The sequence below is a fragment of the Anas platyrhynchos genome, chromosome 2 (assembly GCF_047663525.1).
Source record: "Anas platyrhynchos isolate ZD024472 breed Pekin duck chromosome 2, IASCAAS_PekinDuck_T2T, whole genome shotgun sequence".
In the NCBI taxonomy this organism is placed as follows: domain Eukaryota; kingdom Metazoa; phylum Chordata; class Aves; order Anseriformes; family Anatidae; genus Anas; species Anas platyrhynchos.
In genome coordinates this window covers 13065368-13086777 of record NC_092588.1, presented here as the reverse complement: position 1 = coordinate 13086777, position 21410 = coordinate 13065368, and the positions used below count along the sequence as shown (strand labels likewise).

Genomic DNA, 21410 nt, shown 5'->3' with positions numbered 1-21410 from the left:
CACGACTTGAGGCCATTCCCTCTGGTCCTAGCAGTGATTATATGTGAGAAGATTCCTAAACGGTTCAGCACCTCCTTAGACCTGGGTCCAGGGCTCAGCACCTCACCCTTCTGCCAGTAACCATCAGTCCCATGTAGCGTTAGCCATCCCTTGCTGAGTCCAGTGCTACCAAACTACCTCTTTAAGAGGGGGAGACAGAAAATAAATTAAGATAAATGGTAACTGTGCTCCAGAAGAGCAGCAGTAACTCACTCTCCATACCGTGCTCCCTCTTCCCGGTCACTCTGACTTGGGGCATCGACTCCTTTGTTAGCAGGAAGCAAACACAGGCTACAAAGCTGCACACCTCCATCACACTGCTCTTCAACGAGAAGCCAGCCTTATTTTGCGCACCAGTGGCTGCACGTGCCTGGCAACACCAAAGCATGGTCGTGTTTCCCAGGCAGGAGGCAGGCAGGATGGAGGCACGAGCCACCCCATGTCCCAGCTCCTCTGCGCTGCCTCCCCGCCCCACCTGGCTGCCTGCAAATCATACAGGCACGGTCTTGAAGGGCTGCTGGAATTAAAAAGTTCAAGGTCTTTTAGTTCCTTCCTGTAACCCTGCCGAAGTACTATAGCTGTGCTTTAGATCAGCAGTGAAATTGAGTCCTGGAAGTGTGGCGGGTCCCAAACTATTCACACTCATCTTCTGCAGTTTTACTGAACAGGCACGGAATTTCTGCTTGTATTCCAGACATCACGAGTATAAATAACCATTCAGCCTCACAGCTAAAAATGCATTGGAAAAACATTCAAGAAATCCATTTTTAGACAGTTCTGTCCTGTGCTAGTGCCACAGCTCCCTGACTTCTACATCGAGATGCTTGTATCTTTATTTCATTTTTGCATTCTTCTGCTTATGTTTGTAAGCAGCATTTGTGATTCAAGCTTTTGGTGCAAGGACTGGTTTTTACTATGTCATATTAAATCTAGTTAAAACTAAGTTTTCATTTTTTAAAAAATCACCTTTGTTCTCATTCCTTACTGCAATGAAAGTAAGTATGTCCAAATTCACCAGAATTTGGTTTATATTTAAGATTTTGAAATTTCAGAATCACTCAGGGATACTTCTGCTCATGTTTGCTTAACTCCTCCATAAATGTCACACCCAGGACAATTCAAAAGATCAAGTCTCACCGACTCTGATGCTGTGAACTACTGACAAGTTATTAAATAATGTAAGAAAAGGGTTTTAAAAAGAACTTGTGCGAAAGGAACCAATTTGGGGAGCGCCATTTTTGCAAGAAATCTTGTAAACACTTCAGTGAATCAGTACTTCACAATGAAAAAAAAAAAAAAAATCAAAGCAATGAAGCAAATTAAGTCTACAGCTGCATTTACAGTAACCAGGTCTCAGTCTGTCTCACACCTCTCAGTCAGCCTGGGAAGCTCTGGTAATTCCCAGAAGCTCAGTGCCCAGGATGAATGGATGGAATCTACCCAATCTACCACCTTTAAATGTACCTGCTGAATTTTATCTTCTGATTATAATTCTCAGGCCAACCTTGAATGGGCACCAGATAAGAATACTTCCTCATCGGTTTCTCTGAGTGTCCTTGGTGTCATTCTGCTGGCTGAAGTCTGTGAACTGCACCTGTGCTTGCTCGAGCGCTGCCACACACCGCAGGGTGAGCCTGGCAGCCCACGTTGTGCTATTGCAGAATCGTCCTGTGCTCACTTCTCCTAGCTTCAAAACCAGACTGACCTTCTCCCATCAAAGGGCCAAATCCTGCTGGTGGGTAAGACGATGAAAAATTCAATCCTAAAACTGGATCCCTGCTGAAGTTCTCTTTTGGGATCACACTGCTTCGGACTCCCATTGAATGTCATGTCCCATTCATGGCAGTACTTTTGTACCAGGTCTCAAGCACAAATCTAACAAATTTCACCTCAGACACTTATTTCCTGTTGTTTCCTTCTATTCCTTACCGTCATCACCAGAAATTGCTGAAAAGCTTTGTGTGCTGCAGTAACATTTACAGCTTATTGGCGTTAGTAGCTGTGACCATTGCTGTATGTCCCTTCACCGTGGGGACACTCCCCTGTGCGTCCTGACATCAGCCATTAGTGCTGCCACCAAGGACGCTTATCGGTGGAAACACGGGCAAACAACAGATATAAGAAGTAATTATTTTAACCGAGTTTATTCCAGCCTAAAATATAACCACGGTTCCTGTGGCTAGATGAGAATGGCACAGATGCAACTAAAATGTTCTGCAGCTTTTCTCCTGTTGCCGTGTTTGTGCTGTTAAAAATATTTTCCTACACACTTAGGCTTGGCATTGGTTTGTACTACACAGTGCTTTCTCCGTGGTATCTTACAGCATTTTTAATCAGGTAACAGGGAAAACAATCCCTTATCTCACTGAGCCTGAGCTCTCACAGGCAGGTTAGGTGAAGGAGACATCAGAGAACTGCTGGCTCTAAAAGCACCAAACTTCACTCCTGCTCTGAAATAACAAGCTCACCAAACTGCTTGGGGGTCAACACAGACTTAGGATGCTCTTAACTGGGTTCAGTCTTAAGGGTGAAGAAATCCTACACAAGACTACCAGATCTAGTGGGAAAACCAGACATTTAACTTTCTCCATGCCTGTTCAACCCACATTTCTCCCCAGCTTTCTAAGAGCTGGAGATGATTCAGTGTCAAACAGGTTATTTCCTTCCAGGTCTTTTAAAACTGGTGTCTTCTTATGCTGAAAGTTAAACCAGCTGAGCCTGGTCCCAAAATGCTGCTGTGCCTTGATTTCAGCTGTAACCTGTTCTGGAGAAACATCTGCACTGGAAAACTCGTGCTTTCTACGTCCATGCTTGATGTTAACCACCACTGTAAATGAGTTCAGATAGAGCCCAGGGAAGCCCTTTCATGGCCAGCATATGCTTTGGCAGCCTGCCAGTGGTGGTCTCCTAAAACCGTTCAGCAAAGTGACACCATCTGTTGTTATAAGATCTATGTGTGTCAGCTCACTGGGTTATACAGAAGTGTCATAAGCATGTAAGGACACGGTTTGGTCTTTGCTGCGAACAAAGATCTGATTATTTTGGGGGGAATCGGATTACTATCCTGGGATATATTTCAGTGGGAAAGGTTCACTGCATTACAAAAGCTTTTCCACCGGGAAATACCAGTTCCAGTATTCAGAATTGTTCAAAACCCTGCTATCAGTAAAGACATGAATCAATGGGATACTCCTACCGTTTCACCGCAGCTAGGGTGATGGTGAAGTGCTGTTTGCTTGGATGGAAAAAACAGCTTAGACTGTACCCTGTGTTGGACTACAGTAAAAATCAGAAGTCACTCTTTCCACAGGAAATGACAGCAACACAAAATGAAAACCATGATAATAAGCAATATGACTCCCACGCGTTACTTCCTAGTTACACCTAAGAATGTACACGTTTGTAGCATGCTTTGAAAGAGCTAGCCCCATCACAGAATTACCATCAACATCTGCCCCTCTGAATCAGTCCTCCTGTCCCTTAAATGACATTGAGGGCCCCAAGAGCGATAAAAGCTGAGAACTATGATACGGTCAAAAAAAGAGGAGAAAGATGCTCAAAGAATTATGTCAACATGTGTAAAAGCACCGTAACATTGTGCTGATTCAAATAATATCGTCTCCCTGTTTTTTTTTTTTTAATTAGATACACTCCATGAAATGGAGAACCACAAACTCTCAGGCTAGTGATACAGCTGTCAAACCCTGACATCTTAAACTATATGTGAAAAAAGCTGCACTGATCAACAAGCATCTTGGTACAAAACTGAGGAAGACTGCTAGTGGTAATCGCTGTTTCAAAATTGCACTTCTGTAGCGGTCAGTAACCGCTTGGTGAGATGAAGAGTAGAAGCAAAGTAAACCAGTACTAAATAATAAAGCTGGGGGTAGCACAGGGAGAAGCAAAAACCCTAAGAAGGTTTGAAAATATAAAAAAGAAAGGAAGGAAATTACACAGATACTGGTAAAGTTTCTGGATTGCAGTATAAGATAATACAGGGAAACCCATCCCTCCAAGCCCCCCTCCTGCTCACCCCTCTGCTCATTATTCTTGTCTGCAAAAGAAAATATAATTTGTGCTCAGGCCTAAAGGTAAGGGCTGAGAATCAAAGGCATTCCACACAGCTTCCTGATAAGCCAGCGCACTGGAGAAAAACAAAAAGGCCATTATTTGGATGGAAGAATCAGTGTGTTTCTGACTTGACTGGTCCCTTTTCTATTAGCAGCTGTTAGAGCAGGGATCAGACAGTGCAGTGTGCTGGTGTGGTGCAGCTGTTCCACATATGTTATAAATAAGGGCTGGTAAGCTCATCCTATTTTTAACATTATGAAAAAAAAAAAAAAAGAACAAGTCACAGAAATTCCCCATTAATGTCCTGAAAGTGGAACTTTTCTCCTATTCTTGACTTTAATATCCAGAACTGAATGGACAAAACAGGCCATTCTTAAAAAAATATTTATTAAAAAAAATAAAAGAAAATGCAGTTTAGTGGGATTACATGAGGCCAGTCTGGAATATGTAGACAATCAGTGTGTACAGTTCCCTTTCCTCCAAAAGAAGACATTCAGTCAGGGCACAAACAGAATCCTGAGCTTTTACTTCTAACAGAAATGTTGAATTTCCGCTCTGAAGAGTTCATAGAATCATAGAACCACTAAGGCTGGGAAAGCCCTCCAAGATCATCTGGTCCAACCACCCCCCTACCACCAATGTCACCCACTAAACCATGTCCCCAAGCACCACGTCCAACCTTTCCTTGAACACCCCCAGGGACAGGGACTCCACCACCTCCCTGGGCAACCCGTCCCAGTGCCTGACTGCTCTTTCTGAGCAGAAATGTCTCCTCATTGCCAACCTGAACCTCCCCTGGCTCAATTTGAGGCCATTCCCTCTAGTCTTATCACTAGCTACCTGTGAGAAGAGGCCAACCCCCAGCTCCCCACACCTTCCTTTCAGGTAGTCTAGCACAACCCAAAAGCTGACGTATCTCTATTTATCCAGAGCTAGGCACTCAACCCAGTGCCACGTGGCTCAGGCACAAGGACATGCCCTTCCCAAAGCAGTGCTCACTTGCCCCTTGCTGGCACCCCATGTGTGGCTACAGCCCATCACCAGCTCCTGCTCACTGAACCCACAAATGAAGAGGCCAACAACTATTCAACACAAAGTCCCAGCCCCGAGCTCACCTGTTTTCGGGGTCTGACACCATCATGTTGCGTGTCACGTAGCACATCTTGAGTGGTATCGTTTTCCTGTCCCGGTGGATGGAGAGCGAAAGCTGCGACAGGGGGTCAGCAGATGCACAACCCAACCGGGGGGACTCTGGGGGAGGCGTCTCCCACCCGATCTCCGAAACAGGGGAGCCTTTCTTCACGTAGGGCGTTGCTTCTCTCATGTATTTCACTATAAAAAAATAAGGAAAAAGGAAAAAGAAAAGCAACAGGTAAGCAGACATTCAGTAGTTCCATCCGCTGTGAGCTCTTTGAGCTGGCTCCAACCCTCGGCACTGTTTGTTATTTCTACGTGTAGCATCACAGCATCGGAAGCTGTGCAAATACAGAAGGTCAAGATTTGATTGCAGCCCAACTCAGTACGGTACAATGAGCAAAACGGGAAAAAAAAAAAACAGAGTAGTAGAAATAAGAACATAAGGATACATGGAGTTTAAGGCCAGGAGAGCCATCTGACCTCTGCTCAAAAGGCTATAACCCCCATGGAGCAATTCTCATGTACAGAAGCTGTGGGCTGGATGAGCTACAGGGAAGTTTTTTTTAGAAAGAGACTCAATGAAGTGACAGTGAATCTATTATTCCCTTATCTAAACTGCTCCAGTGATACTCCCAGTGCATCTCACTCCTGGTTCACGCTTGTCAGCATCCTGCCACTGATCTCAGCAGCTGCTGCTACTCGCTGGGAATCAGCTTCAGCTGATCTACTTGTACATACATCTGCGGAGTAAACACAAACCAATTCACCTATTAGCCTTCTCTTGAGGAAATAAAATTGAGTTCAAGCCTTTTGTGGTACTAGAGGGATCAGATTAGATCTGTTCTCAGCTTATTTTAAACTTTTTTTTTCAGTATGGGTAGGAAAAGTGAATGTAGTATTCCCTAACAAGCTTACTTGTGTTGTATATAAGAATCAATACCTCTTTTATATTCAATATTCCCCTTGTTATGCAAGCTAATACTGTACAGTTTTTCCTCTTTTTGGGAAGAGTTCTTTGGGGAGTTCCCGACCACTTTTGCTATCTGCTCACTCCAAAGCCCTTCTCAGTCCCCTCATGTCCCCTTTCTCGGTGGGCTCACCTGAGCCCACACCAGCTCTCTCATTCAGAGCCTGGCAGAGCTCAACCAAGACAAGAACTCACATCCAAGTACCTTTTTTAAATGCATGCAGCCAACTTACACAGACATGGCTGCCAAAACGACTGCTGTCACTTTATTATCCTCACAGCTCAAAGAGCAACGGGATGGGCTCAAAGGGCAGGAGCACCAGGAACTTATTTGGGGACCTGATAAAAATGCCTCGAGAGAGGATTTCAAGGGGATAGTGTAGATCGTCATGTCAGCTCGGTTGAAGAGTGAATGATTTAATAACAAGAAGATGGGTGAATGACACAAGGGCATCGTGATGAGGGAGGTTGAATTAGGGAAAGCAGACTGAACTGTTTGGAGTTCAAAGTGAAAGTAGTGGAAATATTCAGAGTGGAGAACAAGACTGGTGTTTCTGTCAAAACCACAGATAAGGTGGGTGTTTTCAGCAGCAGTGTTTTTACGGCACTTCATAACAGCTTTACCAAGAGAGATGATTGGGCAAAACTAGAGTGCGAATCCTGGGAGCATCCTTCCTCTAAATCACCTCGGGGTACATCTTGCCACAGTGCACTCCCTCCTTCCTTTAAAGTCTGTTATCTTCAACGATACAGACCTCTGTGTTTAGCTGTCTTATCAGATATTCCTCTCTGACAAGGATCATTTGTGATTTATCAGAAATGCTGTCCTACCTGGTTTGATTTCTTTGTCGCACACTATCCCGGTTGAATTTCCTTTCTTTAATGTTCATAGAAACACTGTCGTCAGATTCCATGGGGCTTCCAGAAACTTATTAAGGTAAAAGAGGCTGAAACTGTCATTTTATCTTCTTCTAGATACCTAATTGGATTCCACTACTGAAAAATCTGTGCCACCCAACTTTCAAGACCAGCACTTATCCTTGGGTACTCCATAAATCATCTGATTTTCAAAGGTGTTGAAAATGGGCACTTTTTGTCAGTGTTGTGCCAGTTTGGTTCTTTGCAGTTGACATCTCACTTTCAGATGTACCCATAGCCTTTGGAAATCAGAGAGACTGAACACATACGGATGTGGTGAAACTATGCTTGTTTCCTCTGAAATAATATCATCTTGTCATTAACTTAGATGGGAGGACAGCTCAAGCTCTAAAAATGTTCTGCCAATAAAATCTGGTTTCCTTTAAGATTAAGGATTATCAATTAACCTGTTGAAAAAAAGATATCTAATGTGCTTTTGAACTGCATTACAGCGTCATCACAGAATCACAGAACCAGAATTGTAGGGGTTGGAAGGGACCTCGAGAGATCATCGGGTCCAACCGCCCTGCCAAAGCAGGTTCCCTAGAGCAGGCTGCCCAGGTAGGCATCGAGATGGGTCTTGAATATCTCCAGAGGAGACTCCACAACCTCCCTGGGCAGCCTGTTCCTGTGTAATGCTAGCAAATGTGATGCTATAAAAAGGTCCAGGTCCCAACAGTGTAGCTATTTCACACGTGCTACTCTCATTTTCTTTCATCTGCAGCTATACGCACTAGACCTGAGCATCTTTTAATTAAAGACAGGAGAGAGGGGCAGGGGAAGGAAGGAAACCAAAAAGAACTATTTGGCTCTAAACCTAAGCTATAAGCAGGAACACAAAACGTGAATTTAATTCCCAAGACGCAGGGACAGAAAAGAGTTGTCCCTTCCCTGTGCCAAGAAGCCAAGTTTCCATGCGATGTGCCGGTGAGTTTGTGGCAGGCAGCTGAGCTATTTCAGAAACTCCTGTGAAAGGGGAAGCGTGAGCAGGAGGAGAGAGGAGAAACATAATCCTCTTTCCACAAACTGAATCCCAAACACAGCAAAAGCCAAGCAAATTACCTGGAGGAAAAGTATCTTACAAAGACTCCAGCCATGTTCAGACTCTGAACTCCCTGACGTTTGGTTTCTACCGACTTTCAACATGAGACGGACACTGGGCCCTAAACTTATATGACTAAAGAGCCACTAAAATACCGGTAAAATATTTTGGTATATATAAATACATATATATAAATTTATTGGTAAAATGTTGAAGACCATTTAGCTACAAAACTCTAGAGGAGAATTAAAAAATGAAGTGAATGTATGTTTTCTGTCTAAAAAAGTGGATTTTAGTATATTTCCACTAATTACTTCCTAATTCCCACCAAATACAAGCAGAGCTCTCCAGATTCGTTGCTGAATTCCCCAGTTTTACAAAACAGACCCTAAGGCTCTTGTATATTCAAATGTGTTTCATCTTTTAAAAGCCCCCTGAATGGCTACATGTAAATGTCCAAATGGAACGTGGAAATGGAACAGGTGGTGGAACTTGACCCAATTATCTTTTTTGGGGGTATTATTTGCATTTCAGAGCCATTCCTTTCCATTTGGCCCCGCAAATGCCCATAATTATATGTCCACAACGGAAGTCCATTTCATGAATTTATTGCAAATAAGGCACATGCTGTTCAGATGATACACGTTTTATCAGCAAGTATTTCCTATTTACCTCAAACTCTGGATGCAAATACTGCAGAACACTGTGTTTTATGCCTCCTATAAATAAAAATGCATGGTGACCCCATGTCTCCATTCTGCAATCTGTCCGTTAACAGGTTCTTAACCCACTTAGCAGAAAAAATGTCGATACAGCACAAATGTTGATACCAGCATATTCCTGCTCCACTCTAAACTGTCTGGGAATCTTGAACACAGCAGTCCCTTCCACCATCAAGTTTTAAAACTAAAAAAATATAATACAGACTATTGGACATTAAAGTAATGATGTTGATAAGATTCAGTTTTCAGACCATTACACTCAAGCATTACATTTCCCTTCGGATACAGTAGCATAAATCCAGGTACTGACTGAAAAAGAAAGCAGCTACAGAGAATACTGATTTTTAAAACTGCCAATGAAGCTACCTAATAGATTAAAAGCCCCAAATGTTAGATAAAATGAAATAAGGCATGCGATTGAACAATAATTCTGAATGATGTGTAACTGCACTTTAGGCATGTTCACATATATCTAGAGGATAGGTATATATGTATAATACAGCCACAATTATCTAATATGTACTTGTATAAGGATCTCTTAAGACCACCAGAACACACTCTCCAAGCACAGAAAGCAACTTGCAGGGACTGAAAAAAAATCTAATGCGTTCGTTATTGTAACTCAATTTACTGATATGCTGTGAATCCTGTAAAGACTTGTCTAAATTCATCCATTTGATGCTATCCTTCAACCTCAGAGATCCTTATATTCAGTACTAATTAATGATCCGTGCCCTTTTGGTACACCACAAATTAGAAAGTGCGGTCAAGCAATTAAAATTCCCATCTCCAGAGCAGCCCTCCCCACGAGGAGAAGCCCAGCGGAAGTGGCGGTGAAATGAATTAATCCACTGACACGCATTGAAATACTTCACATTGATTTTTTTTGATCTGCGAGACAGGCAATGCAGCTTCCAAAAACCCACTTCATTTATATGCAGGTCCGCCAAGTCCCAAGTCGCCACAATTAATCCTTTGTTACACTTCACAGATGACTTTTTTTTTTTTTTATTTAAGAGAAAGAAGCAAGCTTTTAATGAGACAAATGCTACAGACGGACGTGGTCAGGTTCTTGGCCAAACCGTTCTGAGGAACTGGGACTCTCCTGACACATTCAAACTGTTTCCTAGGAGGAAAAAAAAAGACCGCTGAAGAGGAGCCAGTGCTCCAGAGCAAAGCTCTTTCATTACTATAGCAATGAGGACAGGAAGAGTAGGTTTACAATACGAAAGTAAAAGGAACAACATGCCTGAATCTGCTCAAAGGAAGATAATCCAGGACCTCTCCTTTGCAGGGAAAAGCACAATCTTCTCTTTATGTATTCGTTCTCTCTAAATTAAGTAGAGTAAGTAGAAAACATCACCCAGAAGCCTCGTAAAGCTATTTTCAAAGGCTGCACTCATGTTACAGATACCTACACCCCAAACACATAGGGCGTTTGAAGTTCCCATAAATCCATATTCATCTGGTCTGATTTGTGGGCCTGGGTGAAAGCCAGTGCGGAGAAGAGCAGCTAGGCAAGTCCTCCACCATACTTAAGCCATATTAAGACTGCATTAAGGGATCAGCCCCTGGAGTCACTCGAGCCCATGGAATTGGACGTGATTAGATCAATTGCTTTTATCAGCTTATTCAGCAGGGAGGGGCTGTTTGACTCCTGTGCTGAAGCGAGTACGCCAGAACATCTGCCAATGTCTTGTGGGCAGCGTGGCATGGAAAAACTTCCCTTGCAGAAATTATTCCTGGTTAGTTTGAAAGGATTTGCTAATGAAGAAGTACAGGAGGCCCATCCTGCAGGGACACAGCTCCAGCATGGAAAGGAGGAGACAAACGAAGACAAACACCTCTGATCTTCTGGACAGCACCACTGCAGGTCTGAGTGAACAAATCAGAGCCAACCAACAGCTGCTGAACTGATACTGTAAAAAGAAAAGTAAAAAAAAGTGGGCAGAAGCAAAACCTGCAAGAAAACACTGCAGGTATTTGGGCTTCAGGAGGGCAGACTGCCTGAGCAAGTCAATCAGTCCTTCAGCATCACGATGCCATTTTGCCTGATGAAACGTTAAAACACAGTGTGGCAGGCTTGGTAAGGCACAACACAACATCCCCAAATAGTTTCCCAGCCAGTTGTAATTGAAAGGAAAAGACGTGCCAAAAAATTATAAGCTATGGCAACATAAATGCAGAGTACTTTACACTGCTGTCAACTGAACTGAGATTCATAGAGCTGCAGAAAAAGCCACTGTATTAAAATCAATTCAGTATCATGATGATAACCAAATTTACCTGCTGTCTTTCATGCTAAAGAACTAATTTCCATGCACGCAAAGTGCACTCACTACAGCAGAGGCACATGTATAAAAACGAGATGAGAATCTGTCCAGCTTCTGGTGCCGGAATCAAAAACTAAGACCCAAATGCTCAAAGAAAAGAGCTTATGAAGATATATGACCCTTTCAACAGCTTTAATGTGGGCATAAACTCAAAACCAGTCAACAATACTGTTTGTGAGTGCTTCCACTCAATTTCCTACAGAAACATCTGTTACTACGTTCAGACAAGCAATATCCAGTAACATCACCGCCCTTCCCCACGCTGGAAGGGATGGGAAGTAGCAAACCTCTTGGTCTGCCAAGAGCATTCAATCTTCACCTCCGGGAGGTGACACAAATTGGTTAAAACAACACCTTGAGACAAGAGAAATCCCCTTCACATTTTGGCCACTTCTCACCCTGTAGTGAGACAAAGTTCAACATACCATTTTCTCCTGGTTTTACATGAATTCAGCTGAATTCAGCATATGTTGCTTCATTCCTTACAGAGACAGGCCTGGATCAGGATTCAGGAGACAAACACACCTTTAGATAAGGTTCACCATAAGGGAAAGCATCAGAAATAGGTGCCAAAAGGCTGGTGGTAAGCAACCAGGCTTCGAGTTCAAGATTTCAGTGGGCTACAAATGGACTGGTTGAAAATGATCCGCAATTGCATTTTACAACCTCTAGTCTTTCACTGTGCTCCTTTAAATTATTGTATACTCATACAGAATAGGTAGAGCAATGTGTGTGGTTAAAATAACTTTGTCAACATGGTAAGGAGAGCTTCAGTCCAAATAGAGGACTGAGGTGTCAGTGTGTCCATGCCCCCACCAAACTGCTTATTATACAAGTGTGCTAAGGTTAGGCTTGTGCTGTTAAAAATAGAAAACCCAGTGACATCCTTATTTCCTCTGAAAAGTAGTAGCATTAAGTGATAAACAGAAGGTGTATTTCCTTTCTGAATCACCACAGAGGAAGAAAGAATCAAACGGTGTGGACAAGGTTCTGCTGGCACACATGGGAGGGGGAGAAACCAGGATGCTGTCAGGAATTTTTGAAGATTTGTGAAACCTCAAGGTTTTCACAACCTGATTGGGGCACAGGGACCAGCCAGCCACCCTGCAGTATCCATAGCAGATCCCAAAAAGCTGTATCTTGCCACCAAAGCTGTCACAGAAGCAGAGAAGCTGCACGAGCAAACTCAGCAGCAGATCTTGTCTGGGCAGCCCCTTGGGATGCCTTCTCCTTCCCACCTGCACCAGGGACCTTCATTTTCCTCTGTGATTTCCCAGCACTTGTGGAGCTGGGGAGTGCCTTCCTGGGCCTTCCCATGCTTCTGTGTCAGAGTTGAGTCTTCCAAGAGTTATTTTTCCTCTGTTTCCTTTCCTGCAACCTAGGATGTGGGCTGATTCAGCCACTGAACTGTTTGTGAGTTCAATTACCAAGTTCAATTAACAAAGTTCATCTTCCAGGCCAAAAGCATGTGCACTCAAGGAATGCCAAGTTTCAAGGCTACGGTGAGATTTTCATGTTCCTGTTCAAAACAGCTGAATGGAAACTGAGCAAACGTTGCGTTTTGTCATAGTGAATCACAACGAAACCAAAGATGGGATCGTTGCCTTGATCCGCAGCTCTAAATACAAGACTCTGATAGCACTTGAATTGATGATGTGATATAAAGCAGCCACAGGTTGTCAGTAATCTGCTACAGAAAACTTCAAACTGACAAATTAATAATGAACTACAGACAGCCTACAGCTGATGTTGCTCAATACTTTCCACTATAATTTCCACTACTCGTACCTACCACAATGAATTTGTTAAGGTTTTTCTCCTCATCCTTCAACAGATGATGTTTCTCCTAAGTTTCAAAGTTCCTGTTTCAATAAATTGGATCTGTTTGGTTCTGTTTTAGGAAATGTCACTAGTGATAAATGCAAGAATTCTAGTGATAGGTGATTATAGTGATCATAGGGTCCATAGGCTATTCATCTGTCTTCCACAATGTTATGCTACTTCCCCCAAATAAATGCAGAGATATCTACCCCTTCATGATCCAAAAAACAAATTTTAGCTGGTAAATATTCTGTAAACCCCAGTAGTACAATGTTTGGTTAAAAACAAGATGTCTACAAATTGATCTAGAAGGAGACATCTGGAACTAGATGACCTTTAAGGTCCCTTTCAACCCAAACCATTATCTTATTCTATGATGGTATGAGATAGTGGTGTTATCTTGAAGAAACCTTACTCAGTGGAGATCAGGAAGCAGTTACATATGATATATGATAAATGAAAAAAAAATAAAAAAGACCACTGTCAAAACCCTCAAGCAGCAGCTAAATAACTTACCGCATTTTTATGTAAAATGCGACATAGCTCATTTGCCACACTGTTATGTGACATTATGAACTCTACAATTAGAGCTATGCAAATCTTTCATAATGGAGGAGGAAAACATCTGAAACAAGCAATTTGGGAGCTGAACGTGGAAATTAGCAGTCACATTTCGAGAAAAATCGCAGGACCTGTGAGTCACTCCCTGAAAATGAAACTGGAGCTTCTGATTGTCTCCAAGGCAGAATGCTTCATGATTTCAAAAGAAAATTTGAGGGTTTAGTCACATGATACTAGGACTAGGTTGTCATACTCCTTGTCACTCTACTCAGAATCACAGAATCACAGAATCATCTAGGTTGGAAGAGACCTCCAAGATCACCGAGTCCAACCTCTGACCTACCACTAACCACTCCTCCACTAAACCATATCACTGAGCTCTACATCTAAATGTCTTTTAAAGACCTCCAGGGATTGTCAAAGTACTCCACAAAAATGTGGCTTCATGTAAAGCAGGGAAAGGCACACCCATTTCTCCAGTCTATTGTTGCAGCACTCGGATTTTTAAAGACTGTCTCGGCTCTAATATTGATATAAGTGAGACCAGCATTTAAAAATCTTTCATCTAAACCTCAGGAATCAGTCGACTCAGAATTTCTCATGTGCCACTCATGCTTGCTGCTTACCCTCCCTCTTAGTATTTATAGATCCTTCTCCAATCACCCACACACTCAGATGGAATTCAAGGTGTCTGGCATTGCCAGTATGCTGTAATTTTTCTATTTACATGAGTAATCTCAAGTGTCAGAACAAATATTTCAACCACTAGTGATTATGTGAAAAATACATAAGGATATTACAGTTTTAGAGCATGCTGTTATTTCAGCAGTCACACAAATCATTAAGTAGCACACGATAGACTGAAAATGGCACTCACTGAGGGAAATTATTATGCTGTGTATGATTATACCTGCTTTACAGATGGCTAGGCTGACAGAGGCAAGTTAAAATGCCTTCCGCAAAGTCATGCAGTAAGTCAGTGACAGAGTTCTTCGCAGTCAATTTAATTTCCACCCCTTTGTGACTTTTCATTTTTAAACATCCCAAAGCGATCACAGTCCTAGTGAAAACTGGATCCACAATACCTATAATCTTCTCACTATGGGAAGACCTTAAAAAGCTTCCAAGGTCCCTGGGATTTATTTTGTAGAACAGAGCTGTAAGCTCTTTCAAATTTTCCAAGTTTATTTTTTTAAATTGTCAACAGACAACACCAAAAACTTCCAAAATGAACAAATTCAGAAGAATCATTCACCTAAAGCTCATCCTACCTTCACTAGCTGGGATATCCATCAAAAGGCATCAGATCACCTGACAAGTTCTTATTTTTGGGAATCCTTTAGTTTGCAAGCATTCCAACTGGACAGACCAATGGCCATACCCAGAATACACAAGTGCCAGAGTTATAAATATGTATATCTGTATGTATATATGAATACAAATACACATAGACAACTCTAATGTGAACACTACTGAAGTTCAGTGACTTGGACTGCACCGAGTGCTCAAGTGGCTGCCTACCTCCTTCTCCCTTTCTCTTTTAAACTGAGAATCCAACAAATTTTGTTAAGTTTGGGGAAGCTGCCAGTCAGTGCTACACCGTCAGCCCACAGGAATCACTCCTCTGCATCGAACACAACCACATCCAGGCTGCTGCGTCATAGCAGTTCAACAGGACAAGCACAACGGCTTCTTTAATGAAAAACAAGAAAATCTGTACAATTATTTTGAGACTTCTATAAAAATAATAATAAAAAAAGGAAACATAAATCCAAGGAGGTGCCTAAATCAATCAATCAATCATGGGGAACTGGGATGACATTTTTTGATCAGAGGTGAGGATAAGTTAGGAGCTACATTTTCATCTGTTTCAGTGTAGCATGATAATCGCTCAACCTCTTCTTTGCCTGGTTCTGAAGTCTAAGTACAGTCTCAAACTGCCTCTTCTTCACCTGAAGATATTTGCAGGGTGTCCTAGCAGGTGAGTGGCAGACCTGGAGCTTGGTTTGGCTCCACACCTACATCCTTGCTGGTCTACAGACTTAGACAAAGCCCATAGCAAGAAACCTGCAGCAGACAGACTGCTGGCTGAGGCACCCAAAGAAAGATGAGATCGTACACCACATACTTGTACTTCAGGGAGAGAAGGAGGCAGGACTGTACATCCAGCAAGGGCACTGAAAAGATTCAAAAAAAAGCAGACAATAAAAAATTAGACTATGCGCTCATACTTGATTGCTTGGGCTACCATTTGAATAGCCCTCTTTCCTCCCAGGGATTATGGTTTTCCCTGGAATAGACCACCAAGAAAGCCTTAACAACACGCTATAATTACAGAATAAACCCACAGTCATTAGCACCGGCTGAAAGGTATTCAGAAAACACTCAGCGTTTTGAAGACAGGAAATTCTCAGAAGTGCAGCAACCAAAGAGACCACGACTAAAACCCAACGGTGCTGCCACAGGACCATGGTGTCCCGTGCTTTTCAGCACAGCTCAAAGTCTTATAGCTCTCCAGTTCTCATCCCTGAGGAGCTGTAGCCACTGTATCTCAAAAAAATGTCAATGATCCCTGGTGGCACACGATCTTCTTGAAACTCCAGTGCACAACTGAGTTTAGGGGTGAAAAGCTAGACTTTTGTGTTTTGGCAGGTTTATTATTTTTATACAGTATCACTTAAAACTGCTCAGCAAAATGGCTCTCAGAAACAAATTAGGGAATACAGCAAGCAAGGAAAACAGTGAAAATCCTAATAAAAATCCTAAAGATCACAATACAGAAACTGCATTTTTTTCTATGAAATGGTTTTGGGGGTGCTCTGAAAAATATGTTCTTACTGAAATTCATTTTCTTCTCCACAAACAAAATAGCTCTTTGAATTGACATTTTGATTTAAAATGTCCCTTTAAGATCAAACTCGTTTTCAAATAAATATTGCATGGAGTGTCCCCTGGCATCCATTTTGTTAGATGGAAAATTCATACAGTTATGATTCCATTAGGTTTCTTGCAGTGGACTGGGCATTTAATCAATGAGAGCAAAGAGCATCTAAATAGGGTTAGGCTTCAAATTCCTTTCAGTGAGAAGTTAAATCCCCATTAGCTTTGAGCCATAAGCCCCCGTGGTTTTAGCATGCAGCTTAAAAGATAACTCAGTGAGGGGTCACGGCTCTTTACTGTAGTACAGAAAGCCTATTTCACAGATGGCCCTGCAATAATAATGTAAACATAATCCTGTTTCACTGGACACTTTATCCTTCCAGAAAACAGGCGATGTTTTCTGGCCCAGAAAAAAATAAATAAAAATGAAAACCAACACACATTCATCTTCAATTTAAGGGCGAAGTAATTCCCTGCTTCATTCAGGCCCTGTTGCAGAGAATTACCGCAACTTGCCCGGTACCACGGTGATGCTGGGACCTGCAGGTTGCTCACAGCAGCTGCTGACCAGCAAGCCCGATTGACCCAGCACATCAAAATACATTTCCTCCCTACCCAAATACTAGTTCGGACTGTTCCAGGTTAGGTCAAAGCCAGGTTAGAATAGTGCAACCTATTGTTTTTTGGAGCCTGCAAACTGCCTGCCAAGTCCTTTTTGGGTCAACTTTGGTATAGGAGGCTGGTAACAGAGGTTGGAAAAGAAACTGGCAATTCCCAGCTGAGCTGCAAAGGACTATAATGAAATGCAACTCCATTTCGAATTGTCACAGAGAAAAATGTTTGTTTAATCGGTGAGAAGAATGTTAATTTGTTTGTATCTCAAACGTATTTGCCATTTGTACTGCTGGAGCACTTACCAGGATTAGTGAAGAACCAGGGCATGACAGCCTCAGATGCTGTGCAAACACAGAACAAAGAGATGGTCCCCTCCCAAGGAGTGTAAAACTCAAGTACAAGATAAGAGACAATAGGGACATGACAAGGAAATAAGCAGGCAGGAAAGCCTCCCTTAAAAAATCATGCTCGGATCTCCCACTGTTGTTACAGTTGCATTGTATTCCCCTGTAACACAGACAGCTGTAGCAGGTGCTGTTTGCAAAAAACACAGGAAAAACGGGGAAGAAAAGGAAATATGAGGAGGGTGATACAGTTGCTAGGATGCACTCGTAATTAGCAGTGGCAAGAAATTTCTCTGTGTTGGTATCAAGAGCGTTTCCCATGCAGAGACTCCATCAAGACACAAACTTTCAGCACCATCTCAGGGATAAGGGGTCTTTGCACTGGAGTCTTTGCTTGAATTCTGGTGATACTTACACTGGTTTGCCTGGAGCAAGGGCAGCTCAAGCAAATGAGAGCAATGAGCCAATTCCCACAAAAAGAAAAAAAAAAAAAAAAAAGCTTCATATAAGTCGTGTAAGTCTTGAGAATAATTCCATTGCAAAAGTAAACAGGTTTGGCAAAGACAGAATGAAAGCAAAGGATGGTGTAGGTGCATGCTCACCATTAGCAGAACTGGTTTTCTTTATGCACCAAAACGGGAGCTGAAAGAATAGCTTTCCCACCCAGATCTTCTATGCTGTTACAAAGGCTTGGGAACACATAACAAGGAAAAATACCTGCTTGAGGCTTCTTTGCTTTATTTAGCTCAAGGGCAGGTCTCTCTTGCTTCTTGCACACAGCACAATCAGGTGCTATCAGTTCTTTAATTTTTATTATTTTTTTTTACTGCAGCACAGATGGGCACAGCAATATATATGTGTGTGTAAATATATACATATATATAAAAGTATGTATATATATAAAAACTATTCAAGAACATAATTTCTGCCTCAAACAGCTTCCAGTCCCAGGACAACTTCAATTTCTGCCAGTCTGTGAGTTCATCCTCAATGGGAATTAGATCAAGTTAAATTGTTAAAGCTGAAGAGCTGAAAAGGCAGCAGGGAAAGAATGGGAAGTGAGAGAGAAATTAACACTGACAAGTTACCGCCTGAACAGCTGTTGAACCCCAGTTTACCAAGAGATATCCCAAATGTAATCAGTGGGAAAAGGTTTTCCTATCAGTCATACAGGACCTGAGCTCAGTGCAGATCATAAACACCAGCCTGTCTGTGTCCCTACCAGCCTGTTTGTGTCCCCAGAGTCAGGGGTGACTCTTTTCTCATCTTGCACACCAAAGGCCATCAGAATATTATCAACGTATCTCTCAAGAGATCACTCACGTAAGTAAGCTGACCTTTGGGCTTATTGCCATAGTAGGTTTGTGCTCCAGTTTTTAAAGGACAGCTTTGAAACTCTAGATTTCAGCAAATGTCAGAAACTGATAAACAATTCAATATTTATACCATGCTTATCTGCAGCATTTTAAAGACCACTTCTGCAGTTGCTCCCCTTGCAGAGGCTGTAAGAGACTGAAGTAAAGTTGGTGGCAGACTGAAAGCCTAAAGTAAAACTTTTTAGTAATTCGAAGACCAGTTTGCCTGGATGGTTATTGCATATAAGAAAAGAAGACAGGGAGGTGGAAGAAGATTTTAAGCTTGCTGATGGTAGAGGTATGCCTGTGATATTTATACCTCTTCAACCATAGGAAGTGCCAGAAAATTATTCCTTTGGTGAGTAAATAATGGTCCACTAGTTAGCAGAAGTTAGGGGCTGAGAATACTGTACTGCTGTACATACTCTGTTTGACCAAGTGTTACTCTGAAACTGTTTTATTAAATGAACAATAGATTAGAGAGTAAACAATCCTATTAACCTGAAAGAAGTATGTGCCAGTAAATGCAGTGCTTCTAGGTCACTTCAGCTTCCTCAAGACTCTTTTACACACAACTTATATTGCACTGCCTTGCTTCAGCCAACCAAAGGGACAAATCAGAATTTCCTTCAGAGGAAGGACTGGAAGACTCATGGGATATGGGATTCCTCCGTGTTCAGAGCATAATCTCTGCACCTCAGTTTTAACTTACATCCTCTAGATCTAATGCACATTTTGTGGCTTACAGGTTTGTGCCTTGCAAGCATTATCGACCAATGACCAGAAAAACTTATTCAACTTAACTGTTAAAGAGGAAATTTATTAGCAACAGACCAAATACGTACACACACGACAAGGTAATCCTATAGAGACCTGTGCAAATACAAGCACATACACATGCCTCCCCCCAGCACTTGCCATGTCCTCGGATACTGTTTAAGTAGCAAGTTCAATTGATCACCATGTCCTATTTCCTCAGCCACTGGGACCAAATCTGGATTTGTTCCTCTGCCACAAACTTATCAGCAAGCATCTGATCCGACCTATCCCAGTGAGTGCCAGTTACCCCCTCTTTGACCAATACATCTCACCTTCCCTTTTACTCTTTCCTTCCACAGCAGCAGCCTCTAAACTCTGCTACAAAGTAGAGGAAGGAGGGAAATGAGAAGTCATGGAGATAACCACTGCTGTTGGGACATGCTTTCCTCACCCACTCCCCCTTCAGTTCCTGCACAAGGGCCCCTGCACCTGTCCCACCCTAGAAGTACCTTGGGGCTGAATTCAGCACTGGGGCTGAATTTTACCACTTGCACAGCTATGCCCTGTCCCCAGGACAAAGCACAACAGCAAAGCCAGAAGCATCCTATGAGCCATGTGTTGAGCTATGGTGAGTGACGCCAACACGCTCATGCCAGAAATTCTAACAATCTACCATTACACAGAAATACTTGCCTCCCTGACAAAATCTCTTTAGAGCATTCGGAGCATTCACTACACGTTGGTATTTGCAGATCACTTCCAGCCCTTCAGCACCCACCATGGTGAGATCAAGTTGCGGCAGCAGGTCTGCACTGCTCAGCCATCCTGCCATGCAGAGGGACGCCTCTGATAAAACGGTGACAAGGTGCCCGTGATGGACCACGGCATGGCCCACCACTGTGCCTCTGTCATGTGCAAAGAACTAGGAGAAAGTAGAAAACAAAATATATTTAACAATATAAGGTAAAGTTAAGTGTTGTGAAAAGGATTGTGGATTTAATGGAAAAGGAAAGCATTATCAAATGAAGGACACAATATCCTAAAAAAAAAAAAAAAAAAAAAAAAGAACAGAACGGTTATTGGGGCTGTTACTGAGACGTTGCCTAACAGGATGAGCAAACTCATTACAGTCTGGCTGCATGCTTGATATTCTCCACTTTCTTACAGCCTACAGTGCACTTCCAGAGCGTTAGCTGCAATGGTGAATGCTAGCTATATTCAATACAGGCAGTAATTAAATGGTTATAAAAACGCGAAGCCGGAATGCTGACAAGCTCCACGAACGGCATTATCAGCAGTGACGGTCGGGGAGTCAATCTGCTACACTCCTCTAACGCTTTAAATAATGTTTGCCAGGATCCCCCAGTCAACGCTTTCTCCCCCCTCTTTTTGCATCGTGCTGCAGTAATCGCACAGGCGCCTGCTGTGCTCAAAAGATGGAAAGCTCAAGAGGTTCTTCAGGAGAAAAAAAAAAAAATAACAACAAGAAAACTCATGTAATTAAATAAGGTTTCACCTTCCAGCAAGACTAACCCACATGGCCACCCATGGCTCCTCTCCCTGCTATGCATCCCCCCAAGCCCCTGTGGTGGCTTACTATTTCCTTCTTGTGATCGCAAATATTCATTTTTAAAAATACACAGCAGAACTGTGTGACTACCCTTTAGGCTCAAAAATGAACAGCTATATTTACCTAGAAGTTTGTGACCTGGGTTTTCTTGGGAGATGAGCTCCTCCCGAATGACATGGCTGAGGGGGAAATGGGTTGGGTTACCATCACCTTGGGCTCACCTCTACTCTTCTGACTAGAAAACATTTCCTTAATCTCCTAAAATGTAGCACCAGG

General features: G+C 42.5%; 1 protein-coding gene across 1 annotated transcript in view; it reads right to left on the bottom strand.

The window, feature by feature from the left end:
• SNTB1 (syntrophin beta 1) overlaps nucleotides 1-21410 on the bottom strand; it is a 114620-nt gene that overhangs the window by 51304 nt on the left and 41906 nt on the right. The window contains exon 2 of the mRNA XM_005019042.6: nucleotides 5226-5442. Coding sequence (XP_005019099.3) covers nucleotides 5226-5442 — 217 coding nt within the window. The remainder of the gene's footprint in view (nucleotides 1-5225; nucleotides 5443-21410) is intronic.